Consider the following 23,675-nt stretch of genomic DNA (forward strand, 5'->3'; position numbering starts at 1 on the left):
GGACTGTCAGGACACAGACCAGGAAACGCCGAGGGGCGGGGCGTGGGAAACCCGGGCCCCGCTCAGGACCCGCCCCTTCGCCAGTCCCGCCCCGCCTTCTCTTGTTCTCCGCCCAGGCTTGGCCGCTCTCCTCACCCTGCCGTTTTACCACTGTCGCCACGCTCAGGTCCCGCTCCTTTACCGTTCCTGCCCCACTTTCTCACGATTCCTGCCCAGGCCTGGCCACTCTCCAAGCCTCGTCCCTTGCCGGTTGGCCCCGCCCATGTCCTGCCACACGCTGCCGCGTCTTTTTCCGCCGCGGGCCTGCGCAGTTTACTGAAGACGCGGAAGCGGATTGCGCGGAGCGAAGGTCATACTGAGGTAGGTTTTCGTCTTTCTGGTTTAAAACTTTCGGTGCGTGGTCCCGGTACTCCACCCCTGGGGCCGGGGGTCGCTCCAGACGTTAAAGTCTCCATACTCTTTCCACCCCCAGGGATCCCAGCGCAGCCGTGAGACATTACAAGCCTTGATGGCTTCGCCTCCGGCCGGGGATCCGCGTCAGTTTCGGTGTAAAATCGTGCTGAGGCTGGTCCCCGCCCCGGCCTTTCTGCCCTCGGGTAGTTCAGACGCCGCCTGCCGCGTCGTTACCCTGCTTAAAACCCTTCCCTGACCCCCGCCCGCCCTACGCCTGGTCATGTCCTCACCGGGAGACGGATTGGCGGCCTTCTCTCCCCGCAGTCTCTCCCATCGAGGGCAGCGCTGGCTGCTGCGTCTTCTACCTGTGGGACTCTCCAATCGTCGCCTTCTCCCGAGACCCCGGGCACCACCATCTTTGCGTCCTCCTCACACCGACTCCTGCTGCTCTCCCACCCTCCCGCGACATCCGTTACCTCCATGTTGGGAGAGGGGATCCAGGTCTGTCTGGTGACACGCCGCGTTCTCTCCCTGGTCCTGGGACTCTGAGACCCCGGGCAGCGGGCATTTCATTCCATCTCTGTCCGCGTGTGGGCGAGGGGATCGAGAGAAGAGAGAGAGCAACTGCTGGAGAAAGAAATACTGAGAGAAAAGAAGACTGAGAGAGAGCCATGAACAAATGACAGAATAGAGGGTGGAGAGGGATTTGCAAAAACAGTTTACTAGTGAAAGAGAATATGCCGATAAAGTTGCAGGGAGAAAAGAAAATAGAAAAATGTGGAGAAAGAGGGTATCTTCAGAGAGTGAAGGGGAGCAAAATAGGGAGGAGGTCCTTTAGTTAGCAGTAGGAGTGAGGGCGATGGGGATGGGAAGCACTTCGAACAGAAAGTTAGGGGGAGAAGATGAAATAGTTGGAGTCGTGGCAGACAGAGTGACTTGACAAGGGGTGACGGAGATCAGACGGAGAAATGAGGGAGGGAACTCAGCAAGCTGGGGGTGCCAGAGAGTGAGGGCAGAGGGGGAACAGAAATGAGGGCAGAAGGGAGCATAAATATATAGAGACGGTCAATCATAGATTGGGGAAGAGCAACAAGAGGTGAAACAGGGCAGGAGTGGAGCTGAACAGGTGTAGGAAAAGTAGAGAGAGGGGAGAAACAGCAGGAGAGGAGATAGTGGAGAACAAAATGAGGGGAAGAAACGGGGAGAGGAACAGGAATGGAGAGTAAAAAGGAAGGAGACATAAAAGACAGAGTGAGAGAGGGAGACACATAGTCATGCAGAAAGAGGGGGACTCAGATCCAGAGGAGAGGGCAGTTGATGGGATATGGATGATTAAGTTGTGACATGCTGATTTCTGACTTTAGTTTCTAATCAATTTAAAATTTCTTTGAAGTATACAGATGAGAATGAGAATTGCAAAACCCCCTATCTATAAGGCTTGTGTACTTTATGATTGTTAGTCTCAGAAGATAACTCCATCACAACGCCTATTCAGCAGGACTTCAGTGACTTGTCACAGTTAATTTTGGGTCACCTTCTGCTCTTTTCCTGGGATAGGTAGGTGAGGGGAAGAAAAGGGACAAGAAATTACTGACTTTCTAAGTTTCCTAGTGCTGCTGTAACAAATACCCCAATAAAAAGGAGATGAGGGGGCTCTGCTCTGCATGGGGTGTGGTGTCAGGGCTGGGTCTGTGACCTGAAGGGGAAGGTCAGTCCAGCCCTGATGCCACTGCCTCAGTGGACTGTGGGCTTCACCAGGAGGGGAGGGTGATAAACTCACCTGTTGGTCTCCATGTAGGAGGTTATTGTCCCTGAGTCCCTTCTGGGGCAGTGGGCAGCAGGGACCATCTTTCCCCATGGTGAGGTCCTTCCTGTGTGTGTGGTTGTGGCACAGGAAGGGGGTGTGCTGACTGTAAGCATTTAACAGCATATTTTCCACACTCAGCTTTGACTTCTCAAGACTGATCTTGCCTGAGAATGAAGCCTGGAGGAGGAGGGAAAAAAGAGGCATCCGGAATAGCTTTTTCCCAGGTAACAGTCATTTTCTTGATTGGCGGCTCTGTCCTCTCCTTTCTGAAATGCTGTTCTGACAATTTGCTCGTCTCTTCTGACTCTTGACGTATCCTGCCTGACACTTTTCTCTCGCACTTACCCAGGGCTTTCCTCGGTCCCCTCTTACCTCCACGCAAATTCCATCTCACAGTACCCTAGTGACATGGGACTTGTGAAGAGGCTCCGTTTGTGGGGCATCATGCAAAGGGCATCACACCAGGCCTGGGTGGGAGACAGGGAGTGGGCCCTGTGGGGGCAGTGAGGTGGGCAACAGGGAAGGTTTAGGGGCCACATCTGGATGCCCTGTCAGTTCTGTGTGGGACCATCATGGAGGAAGCTGCCCGTGGAAGGGATATGCTACTGTGCACAGATGCTGGAAAATTCTGGAAAGGGAGACTGATAAGGGGAACCTGCTCTGCCTGATTTTATAATGCATTCAAAGCTAAACAAGTGAATCAGTGTGTTTCTGGCTGCAAAATATTAATGCCCTGGAATGGGATGGAAAGTTCAGAAACAGGTATCAGTGAAAGAGGATGTCTTATTTTATCATTGGTTTTAAAATACGGAATGAACCTAAATGTTGAACAGTAGGAGCTTCTTTAAATCACTCACAGCACATCATCCCTTGGAGACTGCGTGTTTGTGCAGGGACGTTTTAGGCAGAAATAGTATAATTCAGCCAAGGCATAGGAGCAGAATTTTCTTTGTCATCAGAGAGGGAGGAGCCAAATTCTGGTGCTACCACTGTTAAATGTTTTATTTTAAACGTCACTTGATGGATGTTTGTTTTGTGGCCAGACTCCACATAGTAAGGTCTAAGAAGTAAAACTTTCCCTTCCCATCACTCACCGCCTCCATCTGCAACCACTGTTGTGGTTCTGTGTCAGGAGTCAGTACAGGTCTTGGTAAAATGCATTTATGCATCGTTATATAATTTTAGAAAAATTTCTTCAGTGAATGTTTTGCTGTCGTATTTTATTCTTCAACTTTTGAAAATTTACGCCGTCCTGGAGTTGTTTTCATATTAGTAGACATAAAGTTAGCTTGGTCTTTTAGATCCTCATTAGAGCACTCTTGTAATGAAAACACATGGGGCCTTTACAGTTTTTCACTGTGAAAAAGAATGGTTGCTTGTGAGCACACCAACTTCTCTGCACATGTCTGAGTGTTCCTCCAAGTTGCGCAACTTGAAGAGTGATTGTGACTTCAAGGATGGTGCATTTTACATTTTGATAGATTGTGGCAAGCTGCCCCTCTTCGACCCCCAAAGCTGCAAAAATACCTTTTCCCACCAACAACATGTGAGATATCCCCCATGGTTTAAGTAAAACTTGGGACTATATTCTTTTATGTTTGGAAAATCTGGGAGAAAAATGTATTTCCATTTTCCAACTACTTGTAAGTCTGAGTACAGTTCATTATTTTTTGGACATGTACACATACAATGGATTTTCATACTTTGCTTGGTTTTCTTTTAATGTATTTTAGGAACTATTCTGCAGTCCGTACTTTAATTCTTTATATATGTTCTGGTGTCTGATTTAATAATGAAACAAATATTTCCTTCATATCCCGTTTTTTATCTTGCTTTGGAAGGCTTGACCTAGTTCATGATTACAAAATATTATAGCTCCATTTAGTTTTAATGTTTAATATTCCTTATGTCTCTAAGTTTGATTTTTGCATATACTTCTTGTAGCTATTTTGTTTTATTTTAAAGTTTTATATAATAAAATGATAGATTTATATGTAGTTTGACAAGCTCCTTCATTTTGTGCTTCTATTCAAAATTATGTTGATTCTCCTTCAACATTGCAGATTTTTTGTTTTAAATCTCACGTTTCTTTTGTTTGATTTGCTCTGCATTTCTGCAGTCCCTGGCGTCTTTATGGCACCACATGGTCCAAAAAGAATCAGGTTTGTTAGCCTTTGATCATGTCTTTGAACTGTCCTTCAGTAAAGTTTTGTAATTTCCTAACGTAGGTCTGAAAATAGTCTTGCAAATAGGTGTCAAGGTGTATTTGCTAATGGAAAGGCAAGCTGTATCTTTTTTGTGTATGAGTTTTTTAGTTACTGCTACTAATGAAGAAAAATTGTTTTTAGTATAAGTTCTTATAGTTCAAATAGATTCTTTTTCTAGATTATAAGGTTGTAATCATGTCATCTGTGAATTATGGCAGGTCCAGCTTTGATTTTTTTTCCCCTTCCTTTTGCCTCTTCCTTTGGCCCTGGCTCAGGCATCCCTTGTAGTGGTGAATGGGAGGAGCCCTGGCCAGTCCCCTACTCTCAGCCTTTCCATTAGTGGAAAGCTTCCAGTGCTTTCTGCTGATCATGATGTTTGTTTTGGTTTTCTTGCTGAATGACAGTTTTGTTTTGTTTTCCAGATTTCCTATTCAGAATGATTCTTATTATCCAATAATTTCTTCAAAGAGTTATTCCTTAAATCTTTTTTTCTATTTTAATCTGTTAAATTAATACATACAAGTAATGAATTTTCTAATCTTGAATCGTTGTTTTATTAGTGGAAGAAGTTCAGCTTGTGTTTTGTGAATAACTAAATATTTAAATTTAAACGGATAAAATTGTATTTAAACTTTTACATATATGTATTTGATGGAGATTGGAGTTAAAGTTTTTGATATATTTTTTAATTTTTGTATAGTTTTTTTAACTAACCCAATATAGAACAGTGATGGCAGACTAAATAGTATGATTTACACATTTTCATTATACCAGATATGCTGAAATGCACATGAGCAAAAATAGTGAAAAATTACCCCAAAAATACATCATTCAGAGATAACTACTCTTATTTCAGTTAAGTGTATTAAAATATGTATATATGCATGTGCACAAATATTTACAAGACTGTGGTTTTTATAAAATACATACTAGCATTTCATAAATTAGTTTATTTTCTAACAGTTGAAAATATATGTTAAATATTTTCTATAACCTTAATTTTTGTCAACACTGTGATGTCAGTGTGGGTACTAAAAGTAACAATGAGGTAGTAGTAGTAACAATAATAACAAACGATATATATTTGTCTGTTTGCACATCCATAATGACCTTTTATCCAGTTCCATGTTGTTGGGCTTAAACTTGTTTTAAGTTTTCTCAGTTTGAAAATAGTTTGCAACGTACTTTTAATGCTGTATCTGTTACTTAACTGTTTGGTTTTTTTTAGGTTCCGTTCTAAAACATGACCACATGGGTTCAGGTGCTAGATCTGTCACTTATTAGCTGTTTGAGTGTCTTACAGTGTCTGTGATACAGTTGTCTCCTGTGTAAGGTGGGAACAGATCTTTATCTATTGGGCTATTATGTCATTATATGATTTAATACATATAAAGCATTTAGAGTAAAGCCTAGCACATTCGTGCTTAAAAATTTTTAGTCATTTCTATTGTTAGCATCATCACAATTTTTTGATTCTGACCATTCTTTAAAGCCACGATGGACTTTGTCATCCCTGAAAACACCATTTTTGCTGTAGCTCATTTGAGAAACTCACTACCGCTTGCTGTACAGATGTAACATCTAACAAGTCTATACAGATGACACTGTGTTGATGTTTTTTTATTTGTGTATTTCTTCTATTGTCCATAAAAATATGGAATCCACGATGATTAGTGGATTTCATATCCTTCTTGGAAAAGCATGATAAAACAAAATTAGGGACATACAACTTGCTCAGAATTTTCTTACATGGATCTGTCAGAATGCTCACATCAATTGAATTGATCATTATGTCTCTGTTCTCTCGTTTTGCATGAAAATTAGAATTCTCTCCGTATTCACTTAGTGAGATATGTTTTTCATTGCAGGGACTGTTAACATTCAAGGATGTGGCCATAGAATTCTCTCAGGAGGAGTGGCAATCCCTGGACTCTGCTCAGAAGGCTTTGTACAGGGACGTGATGTTGGAGAACTACAGGAACTTGGTCTCCCTGGGTGAGCATAACTTCCCTCCAGAAGTTGGGATCTGCCCTTGGGTATCTTTGCATTTTCCTCTGGGAGTCTCTCAGAAGCCTCTGCCTTGTTAGAGTTTCAAATCCCTTTTCTTAACAGAGAGACTGAAGTTCATTCAGAAATGAAAAGCTTCATAATGCAGCATCTGGGCTTTCACCTTCCTGTTTCTTCAGATGATCTGCCCTTTTCATGCTACATCAGTGGTGATTCCAAAGCTTGAGTACCATAAAACCTTACAGCAGACTTTTTAAATGTCTGATTATCTGGTTTTACCCCTGTGCTTTTCATTCAGTATGCCTTGGAAGAGAGCTAGGTGTCTACACAGGCATTTTGAAAGACACAGTCCATGGACAAATTTGTGAAATAATTTTCTAGATCCATCTGTAATGTCCTTTCTTTCGGCTGAACAAAGTTCTTGGATTCATCTGGAAAAGCTGTAGCACATCACATTCCTTTTTTCTTATAATCAAGCATCTCTCTTTCTGACTTAGTATTATCTCCGTTTTGGAGCAAGGGAAAGAGCTCTGGGCCGTGGAGATGAAAATAGCCCCAAAAAAAGAAAAAAAAAAAAAACAAAAAACAGATGGGCAGGAATGTATCAAAGGTATAAACACAGGTAGGAGCACAAGTGGGCAGAGATGAAACTGATCCATTAAATAATCTTTGGGAAACTCCCCAAATGGGAGAGATGAGAGGGGCAGGGAGGGCTGTTTCCAAGGGGTCCTTTTGTGCCTTTGTTTCTCCTTCTGTACATGATTTCATCTGATCTTCAGTTCTCAAGTCATACAGCCCAGAATGAGGCCTCCATAGTCCTGATCCCAGGACATATCCAGAATCCATTCCCATTTTGCCTGCTTAGGAGACCTTCTCAGAAGATGGGAAAACATTAACTGCTCTTCTGTTGCACCTGGGGCCCCAAGAATTGAAATGGGCTTTCTCAAACACTCTCAGGCATTTCTTCAGTTCTGCTGTTCCAAACTTCAGGAGTGTGTGTAACAGGACAGTGGGTTGGATCACCTGAGATTGTTACTCAGCAGTACTGTAAAGACAGTGGGCAGAGAGATCTTCTCTTTGAACCCTAGTCCTACGTAGGGACCATATCTCTGTCCTTTGAGAGCAGAACAAGAACCCCACACAATCTTATCCTGTTCCTCACTGATCTGGGTGAACTACAGTTATCTCCTACCATATTAATTTTGACCCCTTGGGCACCATAGTTCCACATGACCTTTCCCACTCTAAATGCACACATTGTAAGGTGAACCTCTTCCCCTCCCCCTGTCATTGACAGAGTGGCTTGCTCAGGACAACACCATAGTCTCGATACCATCTAATACAACGTTTGTAGGGAGTGATGACACATCCAAGAGAAATGGCTGATTAATAGTATTAGTGACATAAGGAGCCTTGGTGGCACAGTGGTTAAGCACTTGCTGCTAACCAAAAGGTCGGTGGTTCAAACACACCTAGCAGCTCAACTGGAGAAAAGACCTAGCGATCTGCTTCTGTAAAGATTACAGACTAGAGGAGCCGGGGCCAAGATGGCAGAGTACTCAGATGCTTCCTGTGGTCCCTCTTACAACAAAGACCAAAAAAAACAAGTGAATCAATTATATATGACAGTCTAAGAGCCCTGAACATCAAAGGCAAAGTTGAGGAATCAGACTGAGTGGCAGGGAGGGAGAGATGGTTCAGAAGCGGCGAGGAGATGCCAGACCTCATCCAGCGGTAACCAGCACCCTGCAGGCTGGATCAGTTGGTGCATGCGTGATGAGGCAAGCAGTGGCACTTGGGACGTGTTTTCCACATCAGGAGAGAGCAAATGACAGAGTCTACTCAACCCACCAGAACTAGTGAAAAGCGGTGCTCAATCAGCAAAAGATAAGTACATGCGTCTAATCCACCACGCACATCAAAAAACACTCCATCTGGGAAGAACCCCTCTCCCATTCACCTGCCTCCTCCCCGCTCTGCACCGGGTCCTGGGCCGGCTTCAGCAATTGCTGTGTCCCGTGGGCCAGAAGTAGGACCTGTCACGAGCCCTGAGGCATTCGCCCGGCTTTGGAGAGGAAACAAATTAACAAACAGGAAGAAATAATCTGCCAGCTCCCCTAAACTGGGAACTCAGGGCAGGCACAGCTCCTTTGCCTAGGCACAGGCATAAGGGCTCCACGGACTTTGAATGCCTTTCACCCCTGCATGGTTGTGGGCCCATTTCAACAGCGTAGGCTCTCATTACCACAGAACAACAGGGTATATACCTGAAGCCTAACTTCAGCTGTATCAGCTATATGGTAGAGTGGCAAGTTCGTGACGTTTGACATCTCTCTGCCCATTAAGCAGGGTCCTCACCTGCAACGTCAGGAGCCTGAGAACTCGTGGCTCCATCCATGCCACTTAGCCACCCACGACAGGGATCCAAGAATAAGTGGTACCTCCCAGTCTTTACAGCCAACAGCATTGGGTGCCCATAGTCCAGCTGCAAAACTCACCCACCTACGTGCTCTAGGGAACAAGGATATGCTTTCCTCCCAGACACTCAGGTGCAGCAGTCAGCCCCCTGCCTTGCTCAGTGTGTGACCCCCTACTGCAGCCAGATACCTGTGCCTACTCCAATCACCCTTTCCCATCTAGGACTGTAGGTGAGAGCCTGCACCACACACTTGGTGACCGACTGCCTGGACACCCGAGCTGAATCTACACAAGAAAAGTAAATGGATTCCTGGGTTCACATACCTGGTAACAGATCTAACCACGTGATGATAGGACATTAGAGCTTCAAAGGCACCAGTACTCAAACTAGCTTACACGAGCCGCTTGTTTGAGCATATCAAAACAAAACAAGAAGCTAGGACACAGTAAGTGAACATAAATAAATGTAATAACTTATTGATGGCTTGGAGACAACAGTTAAATCACACAAAGTGCCAGACCATGATGGCTTCAGCAAGCTCCCAAAACAAAGAATCAAGAAATTTTCTGGAGGAAAAGAATTTCTTGAAATTACCATAGATATAATACAAAAGATTAATATACGGAACTTTTCAAGACATCAGGAAGGAGATCATGCAAAATCCAGAACAAGCCAGGAAGCACACAGACAAAGCAATAGAGGAACTTAAGAAGATTATAGAAGAGCATAATGACAAATTAAACAGGCTACAAGAATCCATAGAGAGCCAACAGAAATCCAGAAGTTTAACAATAAAATTTCAGAATTAGACAACTCAGTAGAAAGTCAGAGGAACAGAATTGAGGCAGCGAAGTCAGAATAAGTGAGATTGAAGATAAAGCACTTGACACCAACTTATTTGAAGAAAAATCAGATAAAAGAATTTTTAAAAATAAAGAAACCCAAAGAATTATGTGCCCGGCCACCACCACTGACTGCTCTGACCAGGATCACAACAGAGGGTTCTGGACAGAGCTGGAGAAGGATGTAGAACAAAATTCTGACTCACAAAAAAAAAAAAGACCAGATTTACTGGCCTAAAGGAGACTGGAGAAACCCCGAGAGTATGGCCCCCAGACACCCTTTTAGCTCAGTGGTGAAGTCATCTCCGAGGTTCACCATTCAGCCTGGGAGTGGACAGGCCCATAAAACCAAATGGGACTAATGAGGCACAGCAGTCCAGGGACAAGGGCCAGAAGGCAGAAGGGGACAAGGAAGCTGGTGATAGGGAACCCAAGGTTGAGTAAGGATAGTGTTGATGTGTTGTGAGGTTGTTAACCATTGTCATAGGACAACATGTGTATTAACTGTTAAATGAGAAACTATTTTGTTCTGTAAGCCTTCATCTAAAGTGAGAATAGCAGCACAATTGGAAGAGTGTAGTCGATGTCACTGAACTGTGCATGTAGAAATTTTTGAAATGGTGTATCTTTGGCTGTGTATGTTTTCACCAAAAAAAAAAAAGGTCCAGAAGGGAGAGGGTTAACATGTTGTGGGGTTGTTAACCAATGTCATAAAACAATATGTGTACTAATGTTTCATGAGAAACTATTTGTTCTGTAAGCCTTCACCTGAAGTACAATTTTAAAAAAAATGAAGAAACCCAAAGAATCATGTGGGACTCTATCAAGAGGAATAACCTACAAGTGATTGGACTATCAGAATGGGGTGGGGGGTGGATAACAGAAAATACAGAGAGAATTGTTGAACATCTATTGGCAGAAAACTTCCTTGATCTCGTGAAAGATGAGAAGATATCTATCCAACATGCTCATCAAGCCCCACATAAGGTAGATCCCAAAAGAAAGTCACCAAGACATATTATAATCAAACTTGCCAAAACCAAAGATAAAGAGAATTTTAAGAGGGGCTAGGGATAAAGGAAAAGTCATCTACAGAGGAGCGTCAATATGACTAACCTCCGACTACTCCGCAGAAACCATGCAGGCAAGAGGGCAATGGGATGACATATATAAAGCCTTGAAGGAAAAAAATTGCCAGTTAAGAATTATATATCCAGCAAAACTCTCTCACATATCATGGCAAAATTACGGCATTTCCAGATGAACAAGTTCAGGGAATTTGCAAAAACCAAACCAAAATTGTAGGAAATACTAAAGGGAGTCCTCTGGTGAGAAAATCAATAACATCAGATAACAACCCAAGACTAGAACACAGGACAGAGCAACCAGATACCAACCCAGATAGGGAGTCACAAAAATAAATCAAAGCTAAAACATTGAAAATAGGGAAAAAGAGATGTCAATATGTAAAACATGACAATGTTAAAACAAAAAACAGGGACTAAAAAATGTAGTCATAGATTTTTCATATGAAGTCAAGGCGACATAAAGAAATAAAAGATTGGTTTAAACTTAGAAAAATATGGGTAAATATTAAGGAAACCACAACAGAAACTAACAGTCCTACACATCAAAATAAAAAACAAAACACTCAGTAAATACAAAATCAACAACAAGGAAAAAGATGAAAAGAAAGTACATAAAGAAAAACGACTCAGCATAGAAAATTAAGTGGAACAGAGAAACTGTCAACAACATGCTCAAAAAAAACACATCAAAATGACAGCACTAAACTCATACCTATCAATAATTATAATGAATGTAAATGGAATAAATGCACTAATAAGAAACAGAGTGGCAGAATGGGAAAAAAAAACACGATCTGTCTATATGCTCCCTACAAGAGACACAACTTAGACTTAAAGACACAAACTAAAACTCAAAGGATGGAAAAAAATATATCAACACTCAAAAAAGAACAGGAGTGGCAATATTAACCTCTGACAAAATAGAATTTAAAGTAAAATCCACCACGAAGGATAAGGAAGGACACTGTATAATGATTAAAGGGTCAATACACCAGGAGGATATAACCACGATAAATATTTATGCACCCAACGACGGGCTCCAAAATACATAAAACAAACTCTTAACTACATTGAAAAGAGAAATAGGCAGCTCCACAATAATAGTAGGAGACTTAAAACACCACTTTTGGTGAAGAACAGAACATCCAGAAAAAAGCTAAAGACACAGAACACCTAAATGCCAGTCAGTGAACTTGATCTCATAGACATATACCAAACACTACACCCAACAGCAGCCAAATAGACTTTCTTTTACAACGCTCATGGAACATTCTCCAGAATAGACCACATATTAGGCCGTAAAGCAAGCCTTAACAGAATCCAAAGCATCAAAATATTACAAAGCATGTTTTCTGACCATAAAGCTATAAAAGAAATCAGTAAAGAGAAAAGGCAAGGGAAAAAAATCAAACACATGGAAACTGAACAACACCTTGCTCAAAAACCACTGGGTTATAAAAGAAATTAAGGACAGAATAAACAAATTCACAGAATTAAATGAAAACGAAAACATCCTACCAGAACCTTCAGGACACAGCAAAAGCAGTGCTCAGAAGTCAGTTGGTAGCAATAAATGCACACGTCCAAAATGAAGAAAGGGCCAAAATCAAAACATTAACCCTATAACTCGAACAGATAGCAGTAAAAGAAACCCTCGGGCATCAGAATAAAGAAAAAAGTAAAAATTAGAGCAGAATGAAATGAAATAGAATAACAGTTGAAAGAGTCAGCAATACAAAAAGCTGGTTCTCTGAAAAGATCAACAAAATTGATAAACCATTGGCCAAACTGACAAAGGAAGAACAGAAGTGGAAGCAAATAACTCGAATAAGAAATGAGATGAACTTCCAGGCAACATGGCACTATAGGCAGAAGCACCACGCCATCCCTCCATAGCAGACATCCGAAAAACTAAGCCAAACAGAAAACAGCAGTCTTGAAACCCTAAGCATCAAATGAAGAGATAAAGAACTCAGCCAAGCACCAAATGGAATAAGAAACTGACAGAGAACCAAGAGCAAGGAGAGATACATGCAGAGGTCCCCTATCAGGTAACACAGCATGGATCCGCCATCGTGGACTCCTATCAGAGGTCAGTGAACAGGGGTATGAGAAAGCAGCTCCACGGAGCTTCCAGCAGGAGACAGAACAACTGGTAACCAGCCATATATGCTTTCCCACCCCCCACCCTTCTTCACCTCCACTTGGCCTCCTCTACTTCCTGCGGCCAGTGTCTTGGATGGGAAGCACCACCTTCACCCCGGTGTCGCTTGGGTTCCACCCACTCGTACCAGCTGGCTCCCTAAGTGCCATTTGTTGGCTGCTGGTGTTGGTTTTTTCTGCTTCTTTAGATTTCTTCCTTACCTCTCACCACCTCGCCTTCCTTTATCTCCGTGCGCCTTCTTTGCTTCTTCCTGAAAGGCTGTGAAATGCCATTCGAATGTGAAACTGCTTCCTGTCCTGTGCTGCCGCACTGGTGGCATCCTGAGGCTTTTTTGTTTGTTTGTTTTGAATTGTTTGTTTTCTTTTTCTTTTCTTGAATTGGGAGCCTGTTCTAGCTGGGCAGTACTGCACGGCTTGCGACCTACCCCCTCAGTTTGCGCAGACGCACAGAGGGATCCCCAAGGGCATTTCCTTTTTCTTGGTTTTTTTTTTTTTGTATATTTTTGGGGGGTTTTCTTGTTCTTTTTTTTTACTATTTGCTTGTTTTATTTCCTTTTCCCTCTTTTTCCCTTTTTGTCTTTGTTCATTACTGAGTTTCTCGTCTCTCTATATTTTCCTTCTCTTCCTGTCCCCTGAATATCTGGCACTGAGTGACACCTCTACCCCTTCTAGCCAGGCTGTAATTCATGGTCTGGAAGCAGCTTTCCCAGACCTCACAGCCAAATAAGAGGGATCCCTGGGAGATTTGCTTTTCTTCTAATTTTTATTTATTCATTTTATTCTTCTCCTTTTCGTTTTTCTCTGTTTCATAGTCTCTCATTTCTCCACTCCAACAGCACGCTCCCCTAGCAGTCTTTTTCATTTGTATGTTTTTGGCTCCTGTTTCACTCTCCTCTCTCCCATACCCATCTCAGATCCACACATCAGTCTCCCCGCTCCATCCTGCGTACCTGCACCTTGTGCTGAACATCAAACCACCAAGCAGCCCAGGCATGGCCTTCCAGAACATGCCCTGCACCGATTACCAGATCGCCCTGGTGGCGGCAGTAACTGCCACAAACAGCCCATCCCATCAACTCCTCTTCAGCTAGACCTGCCCTGCTGTACCATATCTGAGCGACTGACCCTGCCAATTGGAGAAGGTGAAAAGTATCGTGCCCACAGACAAGCAAACAACAAAGAACACACAGCCCACCTGTTCAGACATAGCGAAATAAAACAAAACAGCAGGATGAAACAAATATACAATCAATAAACAAGGAAAATCACTATCGAATGCCCTGAAAACAGGAGACAGTATCAAAACATTTACAAAAACAGGACAGGATGGTTCCAGTAGGCGTCCTAAGTAAAACACCAGATAACTTCTAAGTAGAAGAAAAGGCACTAGAACTACCTGATAGGGGATTTCAGATTTCTAATAGAGCTATCCAAGAGTTGAAGCAAAAAGCAGACAAAAATGAGGAAAAAAATAGACAAATTCATGGAAAAGCAGACAAATTCATGGAAAATACAGACAAAAAAATGGAAGAATTCAGGAAAATAATGCAGGAACAAAATGCCAAAATAAATTCAAACTAGAAATCGTACAAATACAACAAGTAGAAATCCAAAACATAACAATATTTAAGAAATGGACAGTGTCACAGAAGGGCTCAGGAGCATGGACAGTGTCATAGAAGGGCTGAGGAGCAGGTTTGAAATGGTGGAAGACAGGATCAGCAAAATTGAAGACAAACACTCGGATACAACCCTGTTTGAGGAAAAATACAGAACAAAGAACAAGGAAAAATGAAGAGACCCTGAGAATTATGTGGGATACAATCAAAAGCAAAAATCTGCGAGTGATCAGTGTTCCAGAACGGGGAGAAAACAGAAAACACAGGATCATCTATGAGCTGCTAACGGAAAACTTCCCCAATATCATGAAAGATGAAAAACTGGCCATCCAAGAAGCTCAACAAACCCCATATAGGATAGACCCCAACAGAAAATCAACAAGACATATCATAATCACATTTGCCAAAACCAAAGACAGACAAAGAATCCTGAGAGTAGCTCAAGAAAAACAAGAAGTCACATACACAGGAGAAACAATAAGACTAAGCTCAGATTATTCGTCAGAAACCATGCATGCAAGAAGGCAATGGGATGTCATATATAAAACCATCAAAGAAAAAGATTGCCATCCAAGAATAATATATCCTGCAAACTCTTGTTCGTATATGATGGTGAAATTAGGTCATTTCCAGATGAACAAAAATTAAGGGATTATGTAAAAACCAAACCAAACTTACAAGAATTATTAAAGGGATTCCTTCGATCTGAGAACAAACAACATCAAATCACAGGCTGAATCTAGGATGCAAGATCGTTCTAGACAGATACTAATCTAAGAAACTCTCATCCAAAACCAAAAGAAATACAACAGGGAATCAGAGGTAATCTGTAAATGACAACAACATCAGAACAATAAAAGAGGGAATAAACGGTGTAGGTCTAGAGCCTTCTAATGGAGAGGAAGGCAAGGGGATACAAAATAATAATAGACTGCTTCAAACTTAGAAAGATACGGTAAATTTCACAGTAACCACAGAGAAAGTTAACAAACCTACTCATCAAAATAGAGAGGAAAACGATAAAGTCTCAGTAAAAACAAAACCTTGCAAAAAAAAAGGGATGAAAAAAGTCCATGAACAAAAGAAATTTAGCACAGGAGAGTAAGAGGAATAAAGAAAAAGTCAGCACCACAAAAAACACGAATCAAAAACACTGGAAATAACAAATGTTGAAGAGCCTGCGGGGAGATTGGAACTCTTATGCACTGCTGATGGGAATGCGTAATGATACGACCATTTTGGAAAATGATATGGCACTTCCTTAGAAAGCTAGAAATAGACATATCGTATAATCCAGCAATCCCACTACTAAGAATATATCCTAGAGAAACAAGAGCCATCACACGAATAGACGTGTACACCCATATTCATTGCAGCATTGTTCACAGTAGCAAAAAGATGGAAACAACCTAGATGCACATCAATAGATGAATGGATAAACTATAGTACATACACACAATGGAGTATTATGCAACGACAAAGAATAATGATGAGTCTGTAAGCATCTCGTAACATGGATGAAACTGGAGGACGTTATGCTGAGTGAAGTAAGTCAATCACAAAAGGAAAAGTATTGTATTGAGACCTCTACTGTAAAAACTCATGAAAAAGTTTATACAAAAAAGTAACAATTTTTGTTGGTTACAAGCGATGGGAAAGGTTGGGGTGAAATACTCAACAGACAATAGATAAGTGGTAACTTTGGTGAAGGGTTAGACAGTACACACTGGGGAAGCCAGTACCGCTCATACAAGGAAAGGTCATGGAAGCTCCACAGATACATACAAACTCTCTGAGGGACTGAATTGCTGGATGGAGGGCTGTGGGGACCATGCTCTTGGGGAACATCTAGCTCAATTGGCATAACACAGTTTATAAAGACAATGTGCTGCATTCTCCCTTGGTGAGTAGCATCTTGGGTCTTAAAAGCCTTTGAGCAGCCATCTAAGATACTTCACTGGTCTCACCCCTTCTGAAGCAAGGGATAACGAAGAGAACAGGATACAAGGGAAAGATTAGTCTGACGGACTAATGGACCACAGCTACCACAGCCTCCACCAGACTGACTCCAGTACATCTAGATGGTGCCTGGCTACCACCACGGGATCACAACAGAGGGTCCTGGACATAGCTGAAAACGATGTAAAACAAAATTCTAACACAGAAAAAAAAGACCAGATTTACTGGCCTGACAGAGACTGGAGAAACCCTGAGAGTATGGCCTCCAGACACCCTTTTAGCTCAGTGTGAAGTTGCTTCTGAGGTTCACTGTTCAGCCGAGGATTGGAGAGCCCCATAAAACAAAACGGGACTAATGAGGCACAGCAGTCCAGTGACAATGACTAGAAGGCAGGTGGGGACAGAAGAGCTGGTGATAGGGAACCTAAGGTTGAGAAAGGACAGTGTTGACATGTTGTGGGGTTGTCACTGTCATAGGGCAATGTGTGTACTAACTGTTTAATGAGAAACTATTTTGGAAACTTCATCTAAAGTACAAAAAAAATTATTTAAAAAAATGAGATGGGCGATATCACAACAGATTCAACTGAAATTAAAAGAATCATAACAGAATACTATGAAAAATTGTACTCTAAGAAATTTGAAAACCTATTCGAAATGTACAAATTTCTAGAAACACACTACCTACCTAAAATAACACAGAGGAAGAACAAATAAATAAACCTATAACAAAAGAAGAGATTGAAAAGGTACAAAGGCAACAGCCAACATCATCCTAAATGGAGAGAGTCTGAAAGCATTCCTTTTGAGAACGGGAACCAGACAAGGATGCCCGTTATCAACACTCTTATTCAACATTGTGCTAGAGGTCCTAGCCATAGCAGTTATGTTAGAAAAAAGGAATAAAGGGCATCCAAACTGGTAGGGAAGAAGTCAAAGTATCTCTATTTGCAGGTGATATGATCTTATACACAGAAACCCCCAGAGAATCCAGAAAAACTACTGGAACTAATAGAAGATTTCAGCAAAGTGTCAGCATACAAGATAAACATACAAAAATCAGTTGGATTCCTCTACACCAACAAGGAGAACTTGAAAGAGGGAATCACCAAATCGAGACTATTTACAATAGCCCCCAAGAAGATAAAATACTTAGGAATAAATCTAACCAGAGATGTAAAAGACCTATACAAAGAAAACTACAAGACACTACTGCAAGAAACCAAAATAGATCTACATAAGTGGAAAAACATACCTTACTCATGGATAGGAAGACTCAACATTGTGGAAGTGTCTATTCTCAAAGCAATCTACAGATACAGTGCAATCCTGATCCAAATTCCAATGGCATTTTTTAGTGAGATGGAGAAAGAAATCACCAACTTCACAGGGAAAGGGAAGTGGCCCCAGATAAGTAAAGCATTACTGAAGAAGAAGAACAAAGTACGAGGCCTCAAACTACCTTATTTTAGAACCTATTGTACTGCTGCGGTAGTCAGAACAGCCTGGTACTGGTACAACAAAGATGTATAGACCAATGCAAGAGAATTGATAATCCAGATGTAAATTCATCCACCTATTAGCAGCTGATATTTGACAAAGGCCCAAAGTCCATTAAATGGGGAAAAGTCTCTTTAACAAATGGTGCTGGCATAACTGGATATCCATGTGCAAAAAAAATGGAACAGGACCCATACCTCACACCATGCACAAAAACTAACTCAAAATGAATCAAAGACCTAAATATAAAACCTAAAATGATAAATATTATGGAAGAAAAAATAGGGACAATGCTTGGAGCCCTAATACTTGGCATAAACAGAATACAAAACATTACTAACAATGCAGAAACACCAGAAGAGAAACTAGATAACTGGGAGCTTCTGAAAAGCAAGCAATTATGCTCATCAAAAGACTTCACCAAAAGAGTAAAAAGACAGCCTACAGACTAGGGAAAAAATTTTGGCTATGACAAATCCAATCAGTGTGTAATCTCTAAAATCTACAAGATACTGCGAAACCTCAACAACAAAAAGACAACCAGTTCAGAAATAGGCAAAAGGTATGAATAGGTGTTTCAGCAAAGAAGACGTTTAGGCAGCTAACACATACGTGAGGAAATGCTCACGAACATTAGCCATTAGAGAAATGCAAATCAAAACTAGAATGAGATACCATCTCACCCCAACAAGGCTAGCATTAATCCAAAAAACACAAAATAATAAATGTTAAGAGAGGTTGTGGAGAGACTGGAACACTTACACACTGTTAGTGGGAATATAAAATGGTACAACCACTTTGGAAATCGATTTGGCGCTTCCTTAAATAGCTAGAAATAGAAGTACCATATGATCCAGTAATCCCACTCCTAGGAATATATCCTACAGAAATAAGAGTCATCACAAGAATAGATACATGCACACCCATGTTCATTGTAGCACTGTTCACAATAGCAAAAAGATGGAAACTACCTAGGTGCCCATCAGCAAATGAATGGATAAACAAATTATGGTATATTCACACAGTGATATACTATGCAACGATAAAGGACAAGGATGAATCCACGAAACATCTCAACATGGATGAATCTGGAAGGCATTGTGCTGAGTGAAATTAGTCACAAAAGGACAAATAGTATGAGACCACTATTATAAGAACTCAAGAAAAGGTTTAAACACAGAAAAAATCATTCTTTGATGGTTAAGAGGGTAGGGAGGGAGGGAGAGGAGTATTCGCTAACTAGATAGTAGACAAGAATTATCTTAGGTGAAGGGAAGGACAACACACAATACAGGGGAAGTCAGCACAGCTGGACTAAACCAAAAGCTAAGAAGTTTCCTGAATACAACCAAACACTTTGAGGGACAGAGTAGCAGGGGTGAGGGTCTGGGGACCATGCTTTCAGGGGACATCTAGGTCAATTGGCATAACAAAGTTTATTAAAAAATGTTCTGCATCCACTTTGATGAGTGGCGTCTGGGGTCTTAAAAGTTAGGGAGCAGCCATCTAAGATGCATCAATTTTTCCCAACCCACCTGGAGCAAAGGAGAATGAAGAACATCAAAGACAAACAAGGAAAATATTAGCCCAAGAGACAGAAAGGGCCACATAAACCAGAGACTCATATCCTGAGACCAGAAGTACTAGTTGGTGCCCATCTACCATCAATGAGCTCCCTGACCGGGAACACAACAGAGTCCCTGACAGCACAGGCAAAAAGTGGGCTGCAGAACTCATTCTAGTAAAAAGACCAGACTTAATGGTCTGACTGAGACTGGAGGGACCCCAGAAGACAGGGCCCTTGGACTTTCTGTTAGCCTAGAACTGAAACCATTCCCAAAGCCATCTCTTCAGACAAAGATTAGACTGAACTGTAAGACAGAATACTTGTGAAGAGTGCTTCTTAGTTCAAGTCAGTACATAAGACTAAATGGGCAGCTCCTGTCCGGAGGTGAGATGAGAAGGCAAAAAGGGACAGGAGCTGGTTGAATGGACATGGGAAATCCAGGGTGGAAAGGAGGAGTGTGCTGTCACATTATAGGGAGAGCAACTAGGGTCACATAACAATGTGTGTATAAATTTTTGTATGAAAAACTAAAACTGTAAACTTTCACTTAAAGCACAATATAGCCTAGAAATTGTACGGGGCAGTTCTACTCTGTCACATCGGGCTGCTATGAGTCATAATCAACTCGACAGCAATGGGTTTGGATTGACATAGCTCAAGTCTTGTATCTCTTTTGAAGCATTTCTTCCTACGACCATGGGATATACTGTGACCTGTTGTCATCTCTACTACCTGGGTAGGCAGTGGTGTCTAGTGCTGCAGTATATGTTGTCTGAAGTAACAGGTTCAGGTTCAATCTCTGGCTGTAGAATTTACTTTCTCTGTTAATTAGCAGTATGTATATAAATCTGTGGGCCTATCCTTTTTATCTGAAAAATTATGCTTGCAACTTTATAGGAGTATGATTTTGGTAGAGTAGTTGTCTTAATTTTAGTGCAGCTACAACAGAAATACCAAAATATGTGGCTCAACAAACAGAAATTTATTTTCTCACAGTTTAAGAGTCTAGAAGTCCAAATTCAGGGCACCAGTTCTAGGGGAAGGCTTTCTGTCTGTCGGCTCTGGGGAAGGTCCTTGTTCCTTGTGGTCTTCATGTGGCATAGCATCTATCTTGTGCTTCCTTGTTTAATCTGCTCTTTTATATCTCAAAAGGGATCGGCTCAAGAGATGCCCTAATCTGATACTGCCTCATTAACATAACTAAGAAAACCCATTCCCAAATGTGATTATACAACATGAATTTTAGGGGGACACATTTCAATCCATAACAGTAGTTAAAATCCTGGCCTTGGAAGAGGAGAAAAATTGATAATTGACTTCAGCTTTGGAATGGTAGTAGAATATCCCTTCTTTTAGTACTTATATTTATAGTGTGAGGGATTGGTCATAGTGTTTGAAATGAGGCTTCCCTGTAAATAATTTGAATTACATGTAATCACCCTTTTTTTACTGAGGAATCTTGTTGCCTTTGCATTCCTAAACATTTGAGCATCGTGATTGATAAGTTTCATTACTCTGTTCATGATAAATATTACTTCTGATGTAATATATTTCTCAATATAAGTTACTTGTTTTTCAGCTTTAGTTAATAGTAAGCCTGTGGTTTTTTATATCTTTCAGATATCTCTTCTAGATGCATGCTCCAGGAATTATCACCAGATGAGAACATTATTAAAGGAGAATTATTCCGAACAGTGATGTTGGAAAGACGTGTAAGTCATAGTCTAGAGAATTTTGACTTCAGAAAAACCCTGGGAAGTATGCATGAATTTGAGAGTCATTGCAGATATTGTGAAAGAAATTATAGAGGAGTGACTAAATCACATAACAGCAGTCTCACTGGTAGAGAAGACCAACAGCATGACATACCCTGGAATAATTTTCTTCTAAAGCAGTGTGTTTCTGTAAGAAAAAATGTGTATCAATATTGTAAATATGAGAATCTGTTTGTGAGGGATTTATTAAAACTAGAAAATAACATAAGCTACAGAGAAGACAAGAATATGAAATGTTTTGAAAATAAGATTGGATTAGCCTTTCAATCAGATCTGAATGAACTGCAGAGATTTCAAACTGCAGAGAAAATTTATGGATGCAGTCAAATTGAGAAATCTATCAATGGTTGCCCAGTTTCACCACTTCAAAGAATTCCTCCTGGTGTCAATTTCAACATTTGTAATAAATGTGGGAAGGTTTTTAAGGATCCCTCATTGCTTACACAACACCAGAAAACACATATTACAGGAAAACTTTATGAATGTATTGAAGATGGGAAGGCTTTCAACCAAAGCTCAATCGTCAGTAAACATCAGAAAGTTCATTCTGGACTGAGAACTCACAAATGTAATGAGTGTGGCAAAGCCTTTAATTACTTCTCAAACTTCATTAAACATAAGAGAATCCATACTGGAGAGAAACCATATAAATGTAATGTATGTGGCAAGGTCTTCATTCAGAATTCAAACCTTAGGAGTCACCTGCGAATTCATACTGGAGAAAGACCTTATAAATGTCATGAGTGTGGTAAGGCTTTTATCAGACGTTCACAACTTCTGGGTCATGAGAGAATTCATACTGGAGAGAAACCTTACAAATGTAATGAGTGTGGTAAAGCCTTTACTGTCCATTCATGCCTTACTCGACATCAGAGACTCCATAATGAAGAGAATCTTTATAAATGTAATCAATGTGGTAGGGCTTTTATCAGTCGTTCATACCTCTGGGATCATGAGAAAATTCACACTGGTGAGAAACCGTACAAGTGTATTGAATGTGGTAAGGCTTTTAGGCAACGGTCTGACCTCAGGATTCACCAAAGAATTCACACTGGAGAGAAACCTTACAAATGCAATGAGTGTGACAGAGCCTTTACCGTGCGTTCAAGCCTTACTAATCATAGGAGAATTCATACTGGGGAGGAACCTTACAAATGTAATGAATGTGGCAAAGCGTTTACCCATTTTTCAAACCTTATTAGACATCAGAAGATACATACTAAAAAGGAGCATTGTAAATCTAATACATCTGTGAATGCTTTTATTCAAAGTTCAAACCTCGACGATCATACAATTCATAGTAAAGAGAAAACTTACAAATGTCATGAGTGTGGCAAATCCTTTACTGTGCTTTCAAGCCTTACTAATCATAAGAGAAGCCATACTGCAGAAAAACCTTACAAATGTAATGAATGTAACAAAACCTTTACCCATTTTGCAAACCTTACTAGACATCAGAAAATGCATGCTGAAAATGAACAATGTAAATCTAATATGTGTGTCAGTGCTTCTATCGAAAACTCAAGCCTTGGGGATCATGAGAAAATTCCTACTGGGGAGAAACCTTACAAATGAATGTGATAGGTTTTGTTTTTTATCAAATGTTCACACCATTGGATGCATGAGAGAATAAATACTGGAGCGGAACCCTTCAAATATAATGATGTCATAAATCATTTAGTTAGTTTTCACAATGGATTACGTATCAGAGATGTCATATTATAAGGAACTAAGCTTCTAGTCCTTAAAGATTAAAAACCTTTTTGTTGTTAGGTGCCATCAGGTCAATTTCCAACTCATAGCAATCCCATATGACAGAGAAGAACTGCCCTATAGGGTTTTCAAGGTTATAATCTTTATAGAAGCAGATCACCAGGTCTGTCTTCCACGGAGAGGCTGGATTGGTTCAAGCCACCAACCTTTCAGTAAGCAGCTGAGCACTTAACTATTGCACCACCAGGGCTCCTTTAATCAACCTTAGGTGTGAAATGCTGCAGTGTAATTAAAAGTCAGAATCATTTAAAATTTACGAGATGATAGATATCAAAAGCACACTTTTGATGACTTTCAGCCTGAGGTCTGAAACCTTTATCACAGATCTTTCATGTGTCAATGTGATGGTCTCTGGGAAGGGGTTGATAAGGACACTGAATTTAAGATAATGGTGAAAATATGAATAAGACATTGGAGAGAGCTTGAGGATAGACACAAAACTATGTTCTAAACTATCACAAATGTGTTCAGGTCTCTCCAGATTTGTTGGTACAAAAGAGGGTCACTGTTAATTATAGGAAATGATTGCTCTACCAGGTGACCAAGAAAGAGAGCA

At 40.9% G+C, this 23,675-nt stretch overlaps 1 protein-coding gene across 4 annotated transcripts; it reads left to right on the plus strand.

The window, feature by feature from the left end:
• Window positions 1–151: 151 nt before the first annotated feature.
• On the plus strand, window positions 152–23,203 carry LOC111821499 (zinc finger protein 677-like). Of its 4 annotated transcripts, XM_023736411.1 has the most exons (5): window positions 152–360; window positions 718–894; window positions 2,339–2,424; window positions 6,276–6,402; window positions 21,192–23,203. In XM_023736411.1, the coding sequence occupies exons 3-5, from the start codon at window positions 2,371–2,373 to the stop codon at window positions 22,919–22,921; spliced, it is 1,911 nt and encodes a 636-aa protein (XP_023592179.1). In that variant the 5' UTR covers window positions 152–360; window positions 718–894; window positions 2,339–2,370; the 3' UTR covers window positions 22,922–23,203. The 4 variants fall into 4 exon arrangements, with proteins under 4 accessions (XP_023592179.1, XP_023592183.1, XP_023592180.1 ...); XM_023736415.1 differs by lacking the exon at window positions 718–894; XM_023736412.1 differs by lacking the exon at window positions 152–360 and having other exon boundaries at window positions 693–894.
• The last annotated feature ends 472 nt before the right edge of the window (window positions 23,204–23,675 follow it).

This window comes from Trichechus manatus, unplaced genomic scaffold (assembly GCF_000243295.1).
Source record: "Trichechus manatus latirostris isolate Lorelei unplaced genomic scaffold, TriManLat1.0 scaffold00087, whole genome shotgun sequence".
Taxonomy (NCBI): Eukaryota; Metazoa; Chordata; class Mammalia; order Sirenia; family Trichechidae; genus Trichechus; species Trichechus manatus.